This window comes from Eptesicus fuscus, chromosome 12 (assembly GCF_027574615.1).
Source record: "Eptesicus fuscus isolate TK198812 chromosome 12, DD_ASM_mEF_20220401, whole genome shotgun sequence".
Classification (NCBI taxonomy): domain Eukaryota; kingdom Metazoa; phylum Chordata; class Mammalia; order Chiroptera; family Vespertilionidae; genus Eptesicus; species Eptesicus fuscus.
The window spans coordinates 54591128-54612629 of record NC_072484.1 but is presented as its reverse complement, the minus strand read 5'-3'; the positions used below and the strand labels follow the sequence as shown (position 1 = coordinate 54612629).

The window sequence follows — 21502 nt, the reverse complement described above, 5'->3', positions numbered from 1 at the left end:
AATTAGAGTATAATAAAGGTATTCTGCTCTCTAAACAAATAAAAAAATAAAGATATTCTAAAAATGAATAGAATAATGAGATGAAAGCAGAAAAGCAAAACGAAAAATATCCTAAATCCTTTTGGTTTTATGAATGAGAAGGATGCAGAATACGGGGGTAGATGCTTGGAAAACCCAGCTGGTCCATATAATTGAGTTTAGAATCTTTTTCAAGGTCCACAGTCTTCTGTAGGTATGCAGAACTTTGGAGGCAGTTTAATGCAGGTCAAGTCTAGGCCACAGATGTATTTTTACTTGACATATACCATGTTCCAAAATTTTGAACAATTGTTAACCTTTTGAAATTGGGTGATTTCACACAAAAATCTAAGTTTATCAATTCTTAAAACATGCACACATTCACATACACTTTCACACTTATGTGCGCACACCCCCAGAAAACTTAGCACTGGGCCTACATTTGTTCATGGCAAGAGTTTGCTGAAGCGCAGGAGCACCTGTACCCTGTAGACAAATCCATGCTTGAGTTCACCAAAGTCCCTACCACTCCCTGTTGTCTTCCTAAATAAGCCTGAGGTCAAGTGCCACTTGCCGTTTTTCATTTCTGTGGCGCTGTTTTTCTTAGGAACTCATTTATATTATTTGCCTAACAGTTGTACTTGATTTGAGTTTGCTATCTCTTAAAGCAGTGAAGAGTATAGTGATAATTTGAAGTAGTTAGATTGGGTCCATATGTGGATTTCATTACTATTTAAAAAAATCTTTTATATTTTCGAAATAACCTTTTATATACTGTTGTTAAAAAATAATGTTACCTATTTTTGAACAAGTTTGAAATAATTTTATTTTTAGGGTTCTATTAGAATCTCGTAGAAAATCTAAGAAGATTACAGCCAGAGGGATCTTTGCAGGTGCCAGAGTGGTACGAGGAGTAGACTGGCAATGGGAAGATCAGGATGGAGGAAATGGACGTAGGGGGAAGGTAAAACTTTTTTCTTAATTCATCATGTTATTCTAGAATATAGTATGTCAGGAGATTTTTATTTATTACTGTAATTGAATTTTGTGGCACATTTTTTTCTATGCTAGGAGCAATTTTTTAAATCTTAATTTCCCTTTTTTCTTGAAAGAAAAGAGGTTGTTCCTGCTCCATTGTAAATATTGGTATTTCTTGAGAAAGTTGTTGGGTAGATTTTACCTTCCTACCTTTAGGCTTCAATATTGCCACTTTGTTGCCCAGAATGCCATTCTAAACAATCTGTTTGGTCAGCCTTCCCTGAGCTTTACCTAATACTCTTAACTTTCTTGCTATTACAATTTCACTTGTTTTATTTTATTTATTTATTTATAAATATATTTTATTGACTTTTTACACAGAGAGGAAGGCAGAGGGAGAGGGATAGAGAGAAACATCTGTGAGCGAGAAACATCAATTCAGCTGCCTCCTGCACACTCCCTACTGGGAATGTGCCCGCAACCAAGGTACATGCCCTTGACCAGGAATCGAACCTGGGACCCTTCAGTCCACAGGCCGACACTCTATCCACTGAGCCAAACTGGTTAGGGCTACAATTTCACTTGTTTTATATTCCATTCTTTCAAAGACCTGAGTCTTAGGGGGTAATAAGCAGCTACTTTATTACCTAGTCCACTTAACTCTTGTTACGATTCTCAGGTAGCGTGTAGAGCTGTTTAGGGTCAATTTTAGCAATTATTCTGAAGGGAATTGTGTCGAGCCTGTTTCACTGGGGTGGGATAGCCAGAGATATTAGGCTAAATGGGTTGTTGGATTTATTTATTTTGGATTTTATGTTGCTTTTGCTGATCATTCATTGATTCAGTAAAAAAATGTGTGTTGAATTATGTATACTCTGTGTTATCCTAAATGCTAGATGCACTGAAATAAATAACATTTCACATTTGAGACTTTTTATCGTTGAGGAATGATTATTTTTTTTACTTTAAATAATGTTTTTATTTTTCAGTTACAGTTGACATACATTATAATAGTTTCAAGTGTATACCCCAGTGATTTGACATTATATAACGTACTAAGTGATTGCCACAATTAATCTAGTACCCCGTCTAACACCATACATAGTTATTACAATATTATTATTTATTTATTTTTATTTATTTATTTTTAAAATTTCTTTATTGATTAAGGTGTCACATATTTGTCCTCATCCCCCCATTCCCATTCCACACCCCTCCCCACGGATGCCCCAACCCCCTGTTGAACTTAACCATTGGTTAGGCTCATATGCATGCACACAAGTCCTTTGATTGATCTCTCCCCCCTCCCCCCACCCCCCATCGATAGTCCGATCAATGCCTCCTTGTTTCTGGTTCTGTTCTTGTTCATCAGTCTATGTTGTTCATCATTTCCCCTAGATGAGCGAGATCATGTGTCACTAGAGATATACTTATAAGAACTGAATGTGAGACGAGCAATAATAGTTATGCTGACAAGCAAATGAATCAGTCTGTAGTGAGTTTCTTTCTGGACCAACAGTTCTTTAGAGACCCAATTTCAATGTCCACTAGTTCCTTATGTGTACATGTCGGCACTGACCCCTCAGCTCTGGATGGTGGACAAATGGTGGTAACGGAGGTCCGACTCCATCTGGTTTGGTCTCGGCCGGACCCAGGGGCATGGCTTCACCCGGACTCAGGGGCACGTGGCCTCACCCGGACCCAGGGGCGTGTGGCCTCACCCGGATCCAGGGGCACATGGCCTCACCCGGACCCGGGATCCGGCTTCACCCGGACCCAGAGGCACGTGGCCTCACCCGGACCCAGGGGCGTGTGGTCTCACCCGGGCCCGGGACCCGGCCTCACCCGGATCCAGGGGCACACGGCCTCACCCGGACCCGGGATCCAGCTTCACCCGGACCCAGGGGCACGTGGCCTCCCCCGGACCCAGGGACGCGTGGCCTCTCCCATACTCAGGGGCGCATGGCCTCACCCGGACCTAGGTGTGCGAGGCCTCACCCGGACCCGGGACCGAGCCTTACCCCGATCCAGGGGCACATGGCCTCATATTACAATATTATTGATTGTATTCCCTATATTGTACTTTACATCCCCATGACTGTTTTGTAACTGCCAATTTGTACTTTTTAATCCCTTCACCTTTTCCACTCATTTCCCCAGCCCCCTCCCATCAGACAACCATCAAAATGTTCTATCTATGAGTCTGTTTCTGTTCTGCTTGTTCATTTATTTTTCTCTTTAGATTCCAAGTCTAAGTGAAATCATATGGCATTTGTCTTCCTCTGTCTGACTTACTTCACTTAGCACAACATCCTATAGACACATCCATATTGTTGCAGATGGCTAGATTTCATTCTTTTTTATGGCTGAGTAATATTCCATTGTATATATGCAATACTTCCACTTTATCCATTCATCTTAGGCTGCTTCCATATCTTGGCTATTGTAAATAATGCTGCAATGATATAGGTGCATATGTCTTTTTAATTAATTTATTTTTTTAAAATAAATTCCCAGAAATGGAATTGCTGGTTCCTTCTTTGTCTTGTGTTATATAGCCTTTGTTTTAAAGTCTCTTTTGTTGGTATAAGTATTGCTATTTTAGCCTTTTTTTTGTTTTGTTTTCATTTTCATAAAATGTCTTTTTCTATACTTTTATTTTCAGTCTGTGTGTGTCTTTCAATCTGAAGGGAATCTCATGTAGACAATATATGTAAGAGTCTTATTTTGTTATCCATTCAGTCATTATATGTCTTTTGATTGGAGCATTTAATACATTTGCATTTAAAATAATTGGTGATAGATATGTATTTATTGTCATTTTATTATCCATGTTTTAGACCTTTCTTTTTCTTCTTAAAGATCCTTTAACATTTATTGTATTACTGGTGTGGTGGTGTCATCACTCCTTCAGCTTTTTTTTGTTTGGGAAGCTCTTTATATGTCCTTTAATTCTAAATGATAGCTTTTCTGGGTAGAGTAATCTTGGTTATAGGTCCTTACTTTTCATCACTTTGAATATTTCTTGCCACTGTCTTCTGGCCTGCAAAGTTTCTGTTGACAGTCTTATGGGAGCTCCCTTGTAGGTAACTAACTGCTTTTCTCTTGCAGTTTTTGAGATTCTCTCTTTTTCTTTGATTTTTGTCATTTTAATTATGATGTGTCTTGGTGTGGCCCTCTTTGGGTTCATCTTGTTTGGAACACTGTGCTTCTTGGACTTGTATGTCCATTTCCTTCACCAGATTAGGGAAGTTTTCTGTCATTATTTTTTCAAAAAGGTTTTCAGTTTCTTGCTTTCTCTCTTCTCCTTCTGGTACCCCCATGATATGAATATTGGTATGATTGAAGTTGTCCCAAAGGCTCCTTACACTACACTCAGTTTTTGGATTCTTTTTTCATTTTGCTGTTTCCACTGGGTATTTTCTGCTTTTTTTATTTTCCAAATCTTTGATTTGATCATCTGCTTCATGTACTCCACTGTTGATTCCCTGTAATGTATTCTTCATTTCACTTAGGTCTTCATTTCTTACTGGTTCTTTTTTATGTTTTTTAGTTCCGTTTTTATGTTTCTTATCTTTGTTGAAGTTCTCACTAAGTTCATCTTCTCTTTCCCTAAGTTTATTGAACATTTTTATAACCAGTGTTTTGAACTTTGCATCTGGTAGATTGCTTGTTTTCATTTTATTTAGTTCTTTTTCTGGAATTCTTTTCTGTTCTTTCATTTGGATATGTTTTTTTGTTGTTGTTGTTCTCTCATTTTGGCAGCCTTTCTGTATTTGTTTCTATATATTAGGTAGAGCTGCTGCATCTCCTGGACTTTGTATGGTGCATTAATTAGTAGTGTCCTACAGGGTCCAGTGGCACAGCTTCCCCGATCACCTGAGCCGGTCACTCCCCAGAGTGGGCAGTGTACATCTTCTTGTTGTCGTTGAGCATGATTGCTGTTGGCACCTCAGTGGAAGGAATTTACCTCCAGATCAGTCAGCTGCGAGGACTGGCTACAACCACCATGGCGGATCAGCTGTGCAGGCATTGACACCATGGAACAGGACTGACTTACTTCAGCAGGGCTCTGATGCCTTCTGAGTCTGCTCCTTGAGTGTGTTTCTCATGAAGGCAGTTGGGTGGTGCTTTGGTGTGTTCCGAAGCTGTCTACCAGGTGTGCTGACTCTGGGGCCTCCAGGGAGGAACAGGCCAAATTTGGGGCCACCTGGCATGAGCTACAAAGCAATCTGAAGATGACTATTACTTGTGCTGGGCTTGGAGGTGCCTAGGAGAGGTCAGCCCCTGAACCAAGGCCAGCTGCCACTGTTGTCAGTGAGGCACTTAGTGAGAGGTATGACACATCTCAAGGCCAGATGCGCTTGTTTGAGAGATTTTATTTTATTTATTTATTTATTTATTTTTATTATTATTTTTATTTTATTTTATTTTTTAAAATTTTTTTTTAATGAATCTTTATTGTTCAGATTACAATTGTTTCTCCTTTTTCCCCACATATCTCCCTACCACCCAGTTCCCACACCCCTTCTGCCCTTACCTCCCCCCCCCCGCTGTCCTTATCCATAGATGTATGATTTTTGTCCAGTCTCTTCCCATACTCCCCACACAGACACCCCTTTCCCCCTGAGAATTATCAGTCCACTCCCATTCTATGCCTCTGATTCTATTAATTTCACCAGTTTATTCTGTTCTTCAGATTTTTAATTCACTTGACTTTTAGATTCACTTGTTGATAGATATGTATTTGTTGTTCATAATTTTTATCTTTCTTCTTCTTTTTCCTCTTTTTAAAGAATACCTTTCAGCATTTCATATAATGCTGGTTTGGTGGTGATGAACTCCTTTAGCTTTTTCTTATCTGTGAAGCTCTTTATCTGCCCTTCAATTCTGAATGATAACTTTGCTGGGTAGAGTAGTCTTGGTTGTAGGTTCCTGCTATTCATCACTTTGAATATTTCTTGCCACTCCCGTCTGGCCTGCATGGTTTCTGTTGAGAAATTAGCTGATAATCGGTATGGGAGCTCCCTTGTAGGTAACTAACTGTTTTTCTCTTGCTGCTTGTAAGATTCTCTCTTTGTCTTTTGCTCTTGGCATTTTAATTATGATGTGTCTTGGTGTGGTCCTCTTTGGATTCCTTTTGTTTGGGGTTCTGTGCGCTTCCTGGACTTGTAAGTCTATTTCTTTCATCAGGTGGGGGAAGTTTTCGTTCATTATTTCTTCAAATAGGTTTTCAGCATCTTGCTCTCTCTCTTCTTCTGGTACCCCCATAATTCTGATGTTGGTTCGCTTGAAGTTGTCCCAGAGGCTTCTTACACTATCTTCAACTTTCTGAATTCTCTTCTCTTCATGCTTCTCTGGAGGAGTGTCTTTGGCCTCTTTGTATTCCAAATCTTTGAGTTGATTCTTGCAATCCTCTAGTCTGCTTTTGGGTCTCTGTATAATATTTTTTATCTCAGTCAGTGTATGTTTAATTTCTAGTTGGTCCTTTTTCATATCCTCAAGGGTCTCATTGAATTTATCGGCCTTTTCCATGAAATTCTTGAAAAACCTTATAACCGTGGTTTTGAACTCTATGTCCAGTCACTTGTTCTCCTCCATTTCTTTGGTTTGTGATCTGTTTCCTTGCCTTCTCATATTCTCTGCTTCCCTAAGTTGGTAGGGTAGTTTTGTGTACTAGGTGTCCTATTGGTTCAACGGGTCAGCCTCCCAGTTACTTGAGGTGGACACTCTTGGTGTACCCTTGTGTACTGTGTGTCCCCCAGCAGGAGCTACAGCAAGGGCTAGTTTTCTCCTCCTTTGCTTGGGCGGTTTTGGAGTAGTCTGACTGGAGCTGCAGTTAATTTTCTTGTTTGAGAGATTTTAGAAAAGTCTGAAGCATGAGCCAAGAGAGGCCATTTGTATGGAAAAGCCACTGGATATGTGTTGATGGGCTGCAGTTGGGTGGGGCAAGGTCTCAGGGAATCACCAGGGTGGAGTGAACAGTGTTAGCCATGTTATGAAGACTCAGATATGGCATTGTCTGCAAGCTCTTTGGGAGGAGGGCTCAGAAAAGGAACAATGACCTCTGCCAGCACTTCTGTCTGGAAAAAAGTTGTTCCTTCAGTTCTTGTCCTAATGACAGGCAATTAGTTCCTCCTCATATGTTCCTGCACCATTTGAGCTGCTGTCCCAATACTGTAGCTCAGAGCAAGTAAGTCTGTTCTCCTGTGGGAGCCCTTCAAGAGGAACGCTTGGGACTTAAGCTGCTGTCTGTCTCACTCAGCCACATCCCTGTTGGATTTTACAGCCAGAGATTATGAAGACTTCTCTTCTTGGCTTGGAACCCTGGGCTGTGTGGCCTGGTGTGGGGCTGGGACCCCTTCGCTCCTCTGCAGGGAGCCTCTACAGCCCAGATATTCCTTCTGATTTTTATCTGCCACACGTGGGTGTGGGACCACCCCCTTCCGCATCTCCACCCCTTCTAACCGTCTTTTTCCCCCTTCTACCAGTCTCTGTGTGGATGTGGAAGGAATCAAGTAAAAAAAAGTCAGACAATAAAAAAGTACACTTCCCCTGACCGGATGGCTCAGTTGGTTGGAGCATCATTCTGTACACCAACGTGTTTGTGGGTTCGATTCCTGATCAGGGCACATACCTAGGTTTTGGGTTTGATCCCCAGTCAGGGCGCATGCGAGAGGCAACCCATCAATGTTTCTCTCTCACACCATAGTGACAGAATTTAACTTGAAAAAATTCATTTGGCACCAATGTATACAAAAGAGGCTTTTCAGTTCCTGTGATTTCTTCAGCTGACACAGACTTTAAAATTTTTTCCTCTACAACAGCACCATAAAATACATAGCTTACAAAATGATTTCTTTAGTACAGTGTAAAAATGAAAGGGTCATTATATGTCATATTTGAAATAATAGCCTGTTTTTCAGGTCATTCCTTAAACATCCTAGCATTCTAATTAACTATGAAGGATGGCTGATTGTAAGCGTCAACATGGAGAAAAGTAATAAGTGAACATGTACCATTTCCCATTCTTAGCTGTAGACTGGTTTACTTGAGAATACCCACATTTAGTGCTCACTGTGTATCATTTTTGTGTAGTTGATTCTTGGCCTTTAAGCAGTAGTAACCCAGTAAATTTTTAAAATAATAAGTAAGTTTATGAATTAGTATCTGGTGCTGTGTGGGGCCTTGAGATTGTGTCTGGATTTCCATGGTAGACAGACATGGTGTTTTAGCTAAGATTGCCTGCTTTTTGAGGCAACTGAAGGAACTTCTGGGAAACAAAGTCACTCAAGTCTCCTTGAACATTGCCATCGAGCCTCATGCTTATCATATTTTAGCTGACCAGAGAGCAGGTTAATCTTGAATCATTCAGAAGATTTTGAATTTTGTATTACATAGTGGGTTTAAAAGAAAACACTCTTCTTAAAATGAACCTTTAAGAGTAAAGATTTAAAATTTTGTATTGATTTTTGTATTTTCTGAAAATCTATTATTATAATCACTAAGCCTTTCAATTTTAAATTTTTATAATTGTTTTAGAAATTACCTTATAATTCTGAAAAAATACCTCACTATAATTCAATTATATATTAGAAGTGACATATATTTGGCAAATAAGTATTATTCATATCTTGTTATACAGAATAATAACAAATAATTTTCAAGATTTAAATATAATTAAAAGAAACAACCTCTTCTATCTCCCTTTAAAAAATAATTTTCTCAAAAAATTCTCTTATAGGTAACAGAAATCCAAGACTGGAGTGCATCAAGCCCACATAGCGCAGCATATGTTCTCTGGGATAATGGTGCTAAGAACCTTTACAGAGTTGGCTTTGAGGGCATGGTAAGTAGTAAGAACCACAAAAGAAAATATTGGATGGATGAAAGAAGGGAAATAATTGTATTTTTGAATTTTTTCTTTTGTCATCTCTTTTTGTCAGAATACAGCCATCTGAATCATCATGAATATGCAATAGGAGGGGAAATCTATAAAGTGAAAATTTAATAAACTTTACATTTTTACTATATTTGTTTGAACTATTTAATAGTGTAAGAATCTAAGACTTAAAATCATCTGTAAGGCTGCTCCTTGGCAGGGGCATGGAAAATAGTATTATAATAAGATTTTTATGGTATATTTGCATTCTAGGCTTTGGTGGCTGATCCTATATAATAAAGGCTAATATGCTAATTGTCTGGTCATCCGGTCATTCATTAAACCAATCAAAGTGTAATATGCTAATGATATGCTAAGGCCGCTCAACCGCTCACTATGATGTGCACTGACCACCAGGGGGCAGACGCTCCAACCGGTAGGTTAGCTTGCAGCTGGGGTCTGGACGATCGGGACTGAGCGAGATGGGCTGGACACGCCCTGGAGCCCTCCCACGGTCCCTCCCCTGCTGACCAACCTTCCATGTCCCTGCCTGGCCCCGATCATGCACTGGTGGGGTCCATCGGCCTGGCCTGCACCCTCTTGCAATCCGGGACCCCTCGGGGGATGTTGGAGAGCGGGTTTCGACCTGATCCCGCAAGCCAGGCCGAGGGATCCCACTGGTGCATGAATTCGTGCACTGGGCCTCTAGTAAAAATACAGATTACAATAGATGTTAAAATTATTTTTTTTTTGTTTTTGAAGTTTACCCTAAGGTTTACATATATATATATATATATATATATATATATATATATATATATATATTTTATTGATTTTATCAATATATTTTATTGATTTTTTACAGAGAGGAAGGGAGAGGGAGAGAGAGTTAGAAACATCGATGAGAGAGAAATATCAATCAGCTGCCTCCTGCACACTCCCCACTGGGTATGTGCCCGCAACCAAGGTACATGCCCTTGACCGGAATCGAACCTGGGACCCTTCAGTCCACAGGCCGACACTCTATCCACTGAGCCAAACTGGTCAGGGCCCTAAGGTTTATATTAATAATAAAGTGTAATAGTAATGTAATAGTTGTGTAATCAATGCATATATTCAAGCCCCCTATTTCATGTTTCTAAAATATAAAACAGCTGCCCCTCTGCTTTCTTTTTTTATTACATACTAGTGGCCCAGTGCATGAAATTTGTGCACGGTGGGGGGCGGGGGGCGGTTGTTCCTCAGCCCAGCCTGCAACTTCTCCAATCTGGGACCCCTCAGGGGATGTCCGACTGCTGGTTTAGGCCTGATCCCTCGTAATCTGGGACCGCTGGCTCCTAACCGCTCACCTGCCTGCCTGCCTGATTGCCCCTAACCACTCTGCATGCCAGCCTGATCACCCCCAAATACAACCCCCCCCGCCAGACTGCTCCCCCCCAACTCACACCCCACTCCCCCTGCCGGCCTGCTCACCCCCAACTGCCCTCCCTGCCGGCCTTATCTTGCCCCCAACTGTCCCCCCTGCTGGCCTGCTTGCCCCCAATTTCCCCCCTGCCGGCCTGATGGCCCCCACCTGCCCCCTCCCATCAGCCTGATTGCCCCCAACTGTCCCCCCACCGGCCTGCTCACTCCCAACTGTGCCCCCCTGCTGGCCTGCTCGCCCTGAACTGCCCTCCTCTGCTGGCCTGATCACCCCTAACTGCTTGTGCCTTGGCCCTGCCACCTTGGCTTTGTCCAGAAGGACATCTGGAAGGTTTCCTAGAAGGTCTCCTGGTCTAATTAGCATATTACCCTTTTATTAGTATAGACTAGAGGCCCGGTGCATGAAATTTGTGCACGGAGGGGGTCCCCTTAGCCCAGCCTGCACCCTCTCCAATCTGGGACCCCTTGGGGGATGTCCGACTGCCGGATAAACTGGCAGTTGGACATCCTCTCACAATCCTGGACCGCTGGCTCCTAATCGCTGTTGGACATCCTCTCACAATCCTGGACCACTGGCTCCTAATCGCTTACCTGCCTGTCTCCCTGGTTGTTCCTAACTGCCCCTGCTCCTCCCCCGCCGCCAGCCTCATCGCCCCTCACTGCCTCTGCATGCCAGCCTGATCGCTCCTAACTGCCCCCCCCCCCCCACCAGCCTGGTTGCTCCTAACTGCTACCCTCGCCAGCCTGCTCACCCCTTACTGCCCCCCCTGCTGGCCTGGTCGCCCCCAACTGCTCCCTCTGCTGGCCTGGTCTCCCCTAACTGCTCCCCTCACCAGCCTAATTGCCCCCAATTGCCCCTCCTGCTGGCCAGGTCGCCCCCAACTGCACTCCCTCCTCTGGCCTGGTCACACCCTAACTGCCCCCCCCACCCCTGCCGGCCTGGTTGCCCCCAACTGTCCCCCCTGCTGGCCTGGTCGTCCCCAACTGCCTCCCCTGCCCCCTGCCAGCCAGGTTGCCCCTCACGGCCCCCCTGCCGGCCTGGTAGCTCCATGCAGCCTGCTGTTCAGTTGTTTGGTCATCTCTCACTAACCCCCTGCCGGCCTGGTTGCCCCACGCAACCTGCTTGTTCAGTCGTTTGGTCGTCACTCACTAACCCTCCTGCTGGCCTGGTTGCCCCATGCAGCCTGCTTGTTCAGTTGTTTGGTTGTCCCTCACTAACCCCCCTGCCAGCCTGGTCGTAGGCAGCCATCTTGTGAGGGCATGAGGATTAATTTGCATATTACCTCTTTATTATATAGGATTATTGACCATATTTCTGATGCTGTTCTTCGCAATCCCCATGGCTGTTTTGTAACTGCCAATCTGTACTTCTTAATCCCGTCACCTTTTTCTGCTGAGAGTATGTTTTTAATGAACATTTTGTCTACTTTAGGTATTGAGCTATACTTGACGTTTTCAAGAGTGATTTTTTTTTTCCCTTCTTAGTCTGATCTGAAGTGTGTCCAGGATGCCAAAGGAGGTTCTTTCTATAGAGATCACTGCCCTGTGCTAGGTGAGTTAGCATACTGGAGGAAATAACTAAATAATGGGTCAGAGTTCATGGAATTGGAAAAATATTTAAGTGGACTTTTAACAAATTAGTTACCATTAAAGCTATTTGAAGAGATTTTTTTTTTTTTGGTCTTATTTTGGTTTTAAAGAATTTGTCCTTTTTAAAAATACTGTATATTTTTATTTATTTCAGAGAGGAAGGGAGAGGGAGAGAGAGATAGAAACATCAATGATGAGAGAGAATCATTGATTGGCTGCCTCCTGCACACCCCATACTGGGGATTGAGCTCACAACCTGGGCATGTGCCCTTGGGAATCGAACCCGGGACCCTTCATTCTGCAGGCTGATGCTCCATCCACTGAGCCAATCCAGCCAGGGCAATAATTTGTTCTTTTTAAATGATTTATGTAGACACTGAGTTGTCATATCTTGAGACTTGACATGCCATTTATGTCATAATATATTTGAAACTTTTTCTTTTAACTGTAAACTTATTATTGAAAAATTTTGTATTAGATCTTACATCTCTTCACTATTAAGAATAGAATCTGACAATTTAAAACTTATGGAATCCTTAGAATTTCCTTTCTAATACAAGAACAACTCCCAAGATTAAGGTAACATAATAAATATAATTTCACATATCATTAAAATAAAAAAGAATAAAGAAAACCAAAACTACCTTAATTTTATAGATTCTTTATTGTTGTCATGATGAACATTTACCACATTCATCTGATTAATAAGCCTTTAGTCTCGGAATGCTTTTCTTTCTCATGTAGACTCTGTGTTCCTCTTTCCAAATGATTGGATTTGCCTTTTTGATAAAAAGTGTTCTTTTCTTGCATGACACCTTATTATTTCTAAAGAAGAATATAAAAGAAATACATATGTTTTTGCTGAGAGCATCCATTTCTCTTGCTACCAGAAACTTTCTTGCGATCCCAGGTTTTGGCACCAAAAAAAAAAAAGAAACTCTTGTGTCTTGCCTTCACAAGAAAAGGATAGAATCAACATAAACATTTTGGATCCCTCATTGTAGTGTTTCATGATTATGAATCCTTGAAATCTTAGAGCTTGTTTTTGTTTAAAAATAATGCAGTTGCATGTTGTTGCTATAACTTTCTTTTTCCTTCGTCAACCCCATCTGCAATTACAGGTGAGCAGAATGGCAACAGGAATCCTGGTGGGTTGCAGATTGGTGACCTGGTAAATATAGATCTTGACCTAGAAATTGTACAGTCTTTGCAGCATGGTCATGGAGGATGGACTGATGGCATGTTTGAGACTTTAACTACAACTGGAACTGTTTGTGGCATTGATGAAGATCATGACATTGTAGTACAGTATCCAAGTGGCAATAGGTTGGTGCTATTTCTTAATTTTCAGTAATGGCAAATAAAGCTAGAGAAAAGAGCCTTAAAGAAAGCAAATAATGTGATATAACCAAGTAGTCTTTAAAGGTAGTTCTCAGTAGGTAAAAATCCAGAATATGATGGTAAGGTGGAAGGGAATAAATGTCAAGAAGTGTTTGTGTGTCTCCTTCAGGGAGCAGAATATACAGTCTATTGTGTCATCATTAGGTCCAAGTATAGCAAAAAGTTTTGTGTTCACAATGAGTCCATCTATCCTGAATGAGAAGGATAAAATTAATACTCCTCTGGCCCATATCTCCAGAGTTATATCTTGGTAACACAGCTTTCTCTGCCACAGATACATACACACATACTAATCCTTATCAGCAACATAGAGTTACATGCATTTTCTCATTTCTGTTCCTTTGCACATACTATTCCCTTCATGCAGAATAACCTTCCCTCCTTTATCTCCTCTTTCTCTGGATTAACTGGTTTGCATCCTATAAACATTGAGCTTATATACTTGGGAATCTCCTCTCTCCTTCCGCTCTCCTTGGTGTACGCATACATTATTCATCTGTTTAAGTCTCCTGTTATCTATTAAAATGATTATTTATTTGACCTCTAGGTTATGAGTTTCTTCGAGATGGGGCCTGTACCTTTTATGTATTTGCTCTTTAAGGGTCAAAATATGCCTAATTTACTTTATGTTTATGGCATTTTAAAGAAAAAGCAGTAAATTGAATAATTGTCCAACTTTATTGCTGACATGTACATAAAGAAACAGGTAATTTTTTTCTGCTTTTTAAATTTTTTTGTTTTTCAATTACAGTTTACATTCAATATCTTTTGTATTAGTTTCAGGTATACAGCATAGTGGTTAGACAATCATATACTTTACAAAGTGTTCCCCCAATACTTCCAGTACTCACCTGGAACCATACATAGTTATTACAATATTATTGACTATATTTCCTATGCTATATTATACATCCCTGTGACTATTTTGTAATTACCTATTTGTACTTCTAATCCCTTTATCTTTTTCACCCAGTTCCTCCTGAGGTTCTTTAGGGAATTAAAAAAATTAACATTAAGTTGCTTATCAAAGTATAGAATTAGTTCTAATTGTATTCAGATTTGATACATGACTAGAGGCCCGGTGCATGAAATTTGTGCACTGGTGCGGTCCCTAGGCCTGGCTGGCCATCAAAGTGCTAGTGTCTGGTGTGGAAGGGCAGGTACTCCACATGCCCGCTTCTGCCTGAGTCATTGGGCCCCCTCCCGGCTCCCTCAGTGCCTGGGAGCCAGCCGGTGTCCCCCCTCCCCCCCACCGCTGCTGCTGGTTGCCATTTGTGGGGCGATCGGCGGGGCGATTGGGCCCAGCTTGCATCCGCCTTGGCCTGGTGCTGCCCGCTCACCTGCTCCACCATCCTGCTGTGGTCCCACTCTTGTCGGGGCCCAACTGGGCCGGCAGCGCCTCCACTGCTGCCTGCTGCCAGCACCGTGTCGCCGACACCTTCCATGTTCTGTGCTGCACCCTGGTGGTCAGCGCACATCATAGCGAGTGGTCGAACTCCTGGTCAAACTCCCCGTTGAGGGGACAATTTGTATATTAGGCTTTTATTATATAGGATGTTATCAAGAGATGTAGAAAAAGCATATGACAAAATCTAACACCCTTTTATGATAAAAATTCTAAATAAAGTAGGAACAGAAGAGAATTTCTAAAACCCACAGGTAATATCATACTCAATGGTGAAAGACTAAATGCTTTTCCCTTAAGATCAGGAACAAAACAAGCTTATCTGCTTTCCCCACTTCTATTCAGTATTGTCCTAGAGAGTCTAGCTGGGACAGTTAGGCAAGAAAAAGAAAAGGAAGAAGTAAGAAAGGAAGAAGTTAAATCATCTCTGTTTACAGGTGACATGATCTTGTGTATAGAAAAATCCAAGGAACCTACAAACTATTAGAACTAATAAATGAGTTCAGCAAAGTTGTAGGAATCAAGATTAATAGAGAAAAATAATTTGTATCTCTGTACACTAGCAATGAAGAGTCTGAAAATGAAATTAAGAAAACAATTCCATTTATAATAGCATCACAAAAAATAACATACTTAAGAATAAATTTAGCCTTAAAAGTACAAGACTTGTACACTAAAAACTCTAAAACATTGTTGAAGGAAATCAAAGAAGATGTAAATAAATGGAAAGACCTCTCCTGTTTATAGATTGGAAGATTTAATATTGTTTAGATCAGGGGTCCTCAAACTTTTTAAACAGGGCACCAGTTCACTGTCCCTCAGACCGTTGGAGGGCCGGACTTTAGTTTAAAAAAAACTATGAACAAATTCCTATGCACACTGCACATATCTTATTTTGAAGTAAAAAAACAAAACGGCAAAAACACCCGCATGTGGCCCGCGGGCCATAGTTTGAGGACGCCTGGTTTAGATGGTATATTAGTTTCCTAGGGTTGCCATAACAAATTTCCACAAACTGGATGTCTTAAAACAACCAAAATTTATTCTTTCATAATTCTGGAGATAAGAAGTCCAAAATCAAGATGTTGGCAAGATTAGGGTTTTTTGGGGGCTCTAGGAGAATCTGTCCTTTGCTTTTCTTCTGTCTTCTAGTGGTTACTAGCAGTCCTTGGTATTCTTTGGCTTTTGTAGATGCAGCACTCATTTCTCTGCCTCTGTCTTCACTGGCCTTCTCCCCTGTGAGTCAATGTGTCACTGTGTTTTCACATGACCTTTTTTTCCTGGGTACAAATTTTATTTTCATATGCATTGAAATCAATCTCTAGTCAAGCTCAGACAGTCGTAGGGAGATCATTTGAGTCTGAGAGCCACATAAATAATCCTTCAGTCCACTCTTTTATTTTTGTCAGGCCACCATATGTAGCTTAACCATCCATGAGGAAGGAACCCTGAGGAGACATAGAAGGAAATTAATTGAACTAATGGAAATTCTAAAATCGTTTACATAGAAAATAATCAAAAGCTGTTTTCACATGACCTTCTTATAAGGCCATCAGTCGATGGATTTAGGAATTGCCCTAATTTAGTATGACCTCATTTTAACTTGATTACATCTGTAAAATCCTATTTCTAAATATGTTCACATTCAGGAAGTGTCAGGGATTAGGATGTCAACATATCTTTTGTAGGGATATAATTCAACATGTAATAGGGAGGCAGTATTCCCTAAACTAATCAACAGATTCAGTGCAATCCCTGTCAAAATCCTACTGCCCTTTTTAAAGAAATTGGCAGACTGATCCTAAAATTCATATGGAAATTCAAGGGTTCCAGAATAGCCAAAACAATTTGAAAGAGAAGGACATCTTCTACTCACACTTTCTGATTTCAAAATTCACCACAAAGCTACAGTAATCAGTGTATTACTGACATAAGAATAGACATGTAGATTGATGGAATGGAATTGATAGTCCAGAAATAAGCCCTTATATTTAAGGTTATTTTTGACAAGTTGATTTTTGACAAGGATCCAACACAGTCCAAAGGGGAAAGAATAGTCTATTCAACAAATGGTACTGACAATATATACTAATATCAAGTCATTATGTTGTATGCCTGAAACAAAGTGTTTAATGTGCATTACACTTTAATTTTTAAAAAGTAAAGCTCCAAAAAAAAAAAAAAAAAAAGAGTAAACAGTGCTGAGTCAACCAGATGGGTTCGATTCCTGGTCAAGGGCATGTACCTCAATCCCTGGCCCTGGTCCGGGTGCGAGGGAGGCAACTAATTGATGTGTGTGTGTCTTTCTTCCCCTCCTCCCTCCCTTGTTCTCTCTCAACATCAATGGAAAAATATCCTTGGGTTATACACACACACACACACACACACACACACACACACTGTTTAGAAATATTAGGTTAACACAAATTAGGATGATTACTTGAAGAATTCTTTCTTGGGCAATGGTGTTAACAGTAATAATGACATTTGAGTTTTAGAAAATAAATTTTTATTCTTTATTCAACAAAAGTTTATTAAATACTAATTTATTAAATACTGTGTTAGGCCCTGTGATTAGTGGTAGGATTACAAACACATTTAAGACATGGTCCTCTGCTTTGAATGGGTTTTACTTTTAGTTTGGATAGACAAAACCAAAAATAAGCATTAATGTGTTGTAAGTAATTATGAGAGTGAGGATTCAGGGTATTCTGAAGGTACAGAAGAAGAGTGATCATTTCAGTTGGGCAAATCATAGAAAAACTTCAGAGAGAAAATTACATTGTGCATAAGTTTGAAAGATCAACTCGGTTTTCACCAAGGCGGGGGAGCACTGTAGGCAGAGGGAACAATTTAAATAAATACTGCTGTGTTCAGGCACTATAATAGATCTAGTAAATTTTGGAATATTGTGTGAGAAAGGGGACTGTGATTGATAAAGCCACAAAGAAAGCTTTGTGTATCTGATTTTTATTCTTAACTGATCAGAGGCACTTCTTTCTCTTTATGGTTGTTTTATAAAGCAAAGTGTACATGGTTACAGAACTTTAGTAAATAGGTTTTTGTATGTTGTGACCACTCAGCATCTTTTATATAATAACTAGAGGCCCAATGCACGAAATTTGTGTAAGAGGCTCAGCCCTCACAGCCCTGGCTGCCTCGGCCGGCCCTAGTAGTCCCGGCTTTGTCCGGAATGTCATCCGGAAGGACGTCCAGAAGGTCGTTCGGCTGTTTGGTCTAATTAGCATATTAGCTCTTTATTATATAGGATGACCATATTATAAAAGCTTATTTGACTAGGGAAACTTTTATTTATTTTAAAAAATATTTTTATTGATTTTAGCGAGGAATGGAGAGGGAGAGAGAGATAGAAACATCAATGATGAGAGAGAATCACTGATCGGCTGCCTCCTGAATGCCCCTACTGGGGATGGAGCTCGCAACCCTGGCATGTGCCCTTGACCAGAATTGAACTAGGGACCCTTCAGTCCCCAGGCTGATGCTCTATCCACTGAGCCAAACCGGCTAGAGTGACTAGGGAAACTTTTATCTTTGGAGTTGGACTAGGAGAAATATATATATTATGGTACAATTATTTGGTAGAATGTTAAGTAGTCAATAAATGGTGGTTATGAAAATGGTAGCAGCATAGAAAAATGCTTATGTATAGAAAAGAAGAAATCAGAACCCACATTTGTTTTGCTAAAGTGATTACAATCATGTACAATACCCATGCATGACAAATTAAAACTAAATACTATTTTTAGCCATGAGATTGGCAATGATATGGAGAAATGGTGGACTCTGTAGAGCAGTTTGGCTCTATTTATTAGACTTGTAAACAAATTGTTACAATTCTTCCAAGAATTTCTAATGAAATACTGACCCCATGTGCACAAGGATGTTCCTAAAGGGATGTTCTTTATAGTTTTGTTTGTAATACTGTAGTGAAAATTTGGAAATACTTTATTTAAAAAAAATTTTTTTTTATTGATTTCAGAGAGGGAGAGAGAGATAGAAAAATCAGTGATGAGAGTCATTGATTAGCTGCTTCCTGCACACCCAAAACTGGGGATTGAGCCCCCAGCCCAGGGACATGCCCTGACCGGGAATTTAGGTTGACGCTCAACCACTGAGCCACGCCGGCTGGGTGGAAATACTTTAAATGATAATCAGTAGAATGATTAAGTAATTACCGTTTATCCATGTTATAGAACATTCTGTAGCCATTAAACTGAAATAAGTAGTTCCATGTCTATAAATCTTCCCAGATACATTCTCTGAGAAAAAAGAAGCCACAGAATTATATAATAATTCCATTTAAAGAAAACAATTCTCTTCCTACATTATAACTGTTACTCAGCATATTGATAGATCTGCACGGATACACAATGTAGTATTAACAGTGGCTTCTAGTGGAGTGGGGAATGGTGATCCAAGTGTGTGTGAAATGGAACTGTCATTTGTCAACAAAAATTACCAGTCTCAGTTGTGGAAAGAGAAGAAACTTTATTCAGGTTTACAAACCTAGGAAATGCAACCTCTGGTGAAAACTGAAAGTACTATCTTTCATAGAGAAGGTTCCTCCCTGGTTTCTGTGAATTTTTATACAAATGAGGACTTGAAATTGCAGAGTTCTGATTAATCCAAATGGCATGGTCCTCATTGGTCAAAATTGTTTATTCTGATTTGGTCATTATGGGGCAGTTCTGATTGGGCAGATAGAGCAAATGATACAGCTGCACAGTTCTGATTGAATGTGGCAGGTCTCAGTCCATTGGTCAAAAGATGATACTAGGAACTCCCTTGTAAGGATTGACTCAGAATTCAGAAACGGAACAGGAGGCTGGCAGTTCACTCTGTAGCTTTTCCCTCAAATGCAGAATATGTGAGAGGCCTCTGTCCACATGGCTGCTAGACTTGGGCCCAGTTAACCCCAAGGAGTCAGTCCTTCTTGGCAGATATGCTCCTTCTCAAGGTTCACGTACTTCACATGTTTCTGAAAAGTTTTAATTTTTAAAAATGAGTGTGTATTATTTTTTTAACAATTTTTAATATGCAAAGGGTAATCTACACAGAAGCATATCATATTTGGGTGGTGAGATTATGATGATTCTTTTCCTAAATTTGTATTTTAAAATTATAAAATGAAATACAGATAATTCAGGATGTAATTATAAAGGATGACTTTATTTTTTGATGTGTTATAAGGCTTTTCTCCCGGCAATACTTAATAAAAAATGTTATGTTAAAATTAAACTTAACTCATTTTGAGTTTTGGCTTTGATCCTTAGGTGGACCTTCAATCCTGCTGTTCTCACTAAAGCAAACATTGTCCGAAGTGGGGATGCTGCTCAAGGTGCAGAAGGAGGCACCTCACAGTTTCAAGTGGGTGATCTTGTACAAGTTTGTTATGATCTGGAAAGAATTAAGCTTCTGCAAAGAGGACATGGAGAATGGGCTGAAGCTATGCTCCCAGTAAGTATATATAAAATAGTTTTGGACTAGGAATTATATCATGCTTATGTAATTTTTAAAAGTACTTCAATTTTATAAACTAAATTAGCATAATCCTTTGAGAATTGTGTTCTTCATTGGCAGCTAGGCATAATTATGCCTTTTATTTTCTAAGTTATTCCAGTTAAATTAGCCAGGGAAGGTCCAAAAAAGGCTACAGTTAATATTTTTTGATAGTCATTAGTGGAGAATGTAATGTAGGGATAAGGTACTAATTGGGACTAAATACTATTATTTAAAATAAAAATATTAGTGAAGAAAGAGGGTACAGGGAAGAACACCTGAAAGACAAATTTCAATATTGTATATACTAGTGCTCCAATAAACAATATATATATTTTAAGTGAGGGAATATGGATATATATGGAAGGGTATTATTGTAAATGTAACCATTAGGACAATATAGCTTAATATAAAGTTTTAATATAAACTTTATATTTAAAGAAAAACAATGGGAGGATTAACCATAAAGTTTAAAAAAAGTGTTTGTATATAAAAAAGGAATATGACACGGGACAGAGGTAGAAGAGAGACATCTTTGAATACGTCTTGTTTTATAGATTTGACTTGAAACTACATATTTTATATAATTATAAAACAAATTCAAAAATGAAACTCCTAGAAGTGGAAAATAAAATGGAACAAACCTAAATGTATTTTCTGTTGGCATAACCATATAAAAAGGAAATTCCAAATGATTTTCAAAAACAGTAGTTTGTCTTTATATCCTTATAGAAGGAATATACCCTACAGGATTATAAGGAAAAATAAATATTTTATTGTTGTCTTCTTTTGTGTTTGAGATTTTCCATAATGAACAGTTAAGGAGGAAAAAACAAAGAATGCAGCTACTCTCAGAGTTTGAGATCAGGTGGAAAATTCCAAGTGAAAATGTCTTACAAAAAGTTAAAATTGGTATGTGTTGTGGGGCAAGGAGAGAATTAAACAGGGCTAGAGAAGTATATTTTCAAATAAGATGATAATTGTCAGTTGGATTAAGTTTTCAAGGAAGAAGAGTAAAACATGAATGAATAAGTTTTTGGAGAATGTACATATTTGGGGATCTGAAGAAGGAAAGGAACCAGTGAGTGGAAGAAGGGGAGAAACAAAGATTAGACTGTCATCTAGAAATCAAGGGAATTGTTTCTCAAAATTGGTGTCAGATGCTGCAGAGAAGTCAAAAGAGAAAACAAGTCAAGGGCAATTTCTTCTCTGTGTTAGAAAGTAATCAGATATCATTACTATACTTCACCAATTTTCTAGTATTGTTATTTGCTACTAGAGGCCCG

At 39.7% G+C, this 21502-nt stretch overlaps 1 protein-coding gene across 2 annotated transcripts in view; it reads left to right on the top strand.

The window, feature by feature from the left end:
• The window catches only part of MIB1 (MIB E3 ubiquitin protein ligase 1), a 116817-nt gene that overhangs the window by 25776 nt on the left and 69539 nt on the right, over positions 1-21502 (top strand). For both annotated transcript variants that reach the window (XM_054724200.1, XM_008160247.3), the window contains exons 3-7: positions 853-982; positions 8741-8845; positions 11786-11852; positions 13012-13216; positions 19991-20174. In XM_054724200.1, coding sequence (XP_054580175.1) covers positions 853-982; positions 8741-8845; positions 11786-11852; positions 13012-13216; positions 19991-20174 — 691 coding nt within the window. The remainder of the gene's footprint in view (positions 1-852; positions 983-8740; positions 8846-11785; positions 11853-13011; positions 13217-19990; positions 20175-21502) is intronic.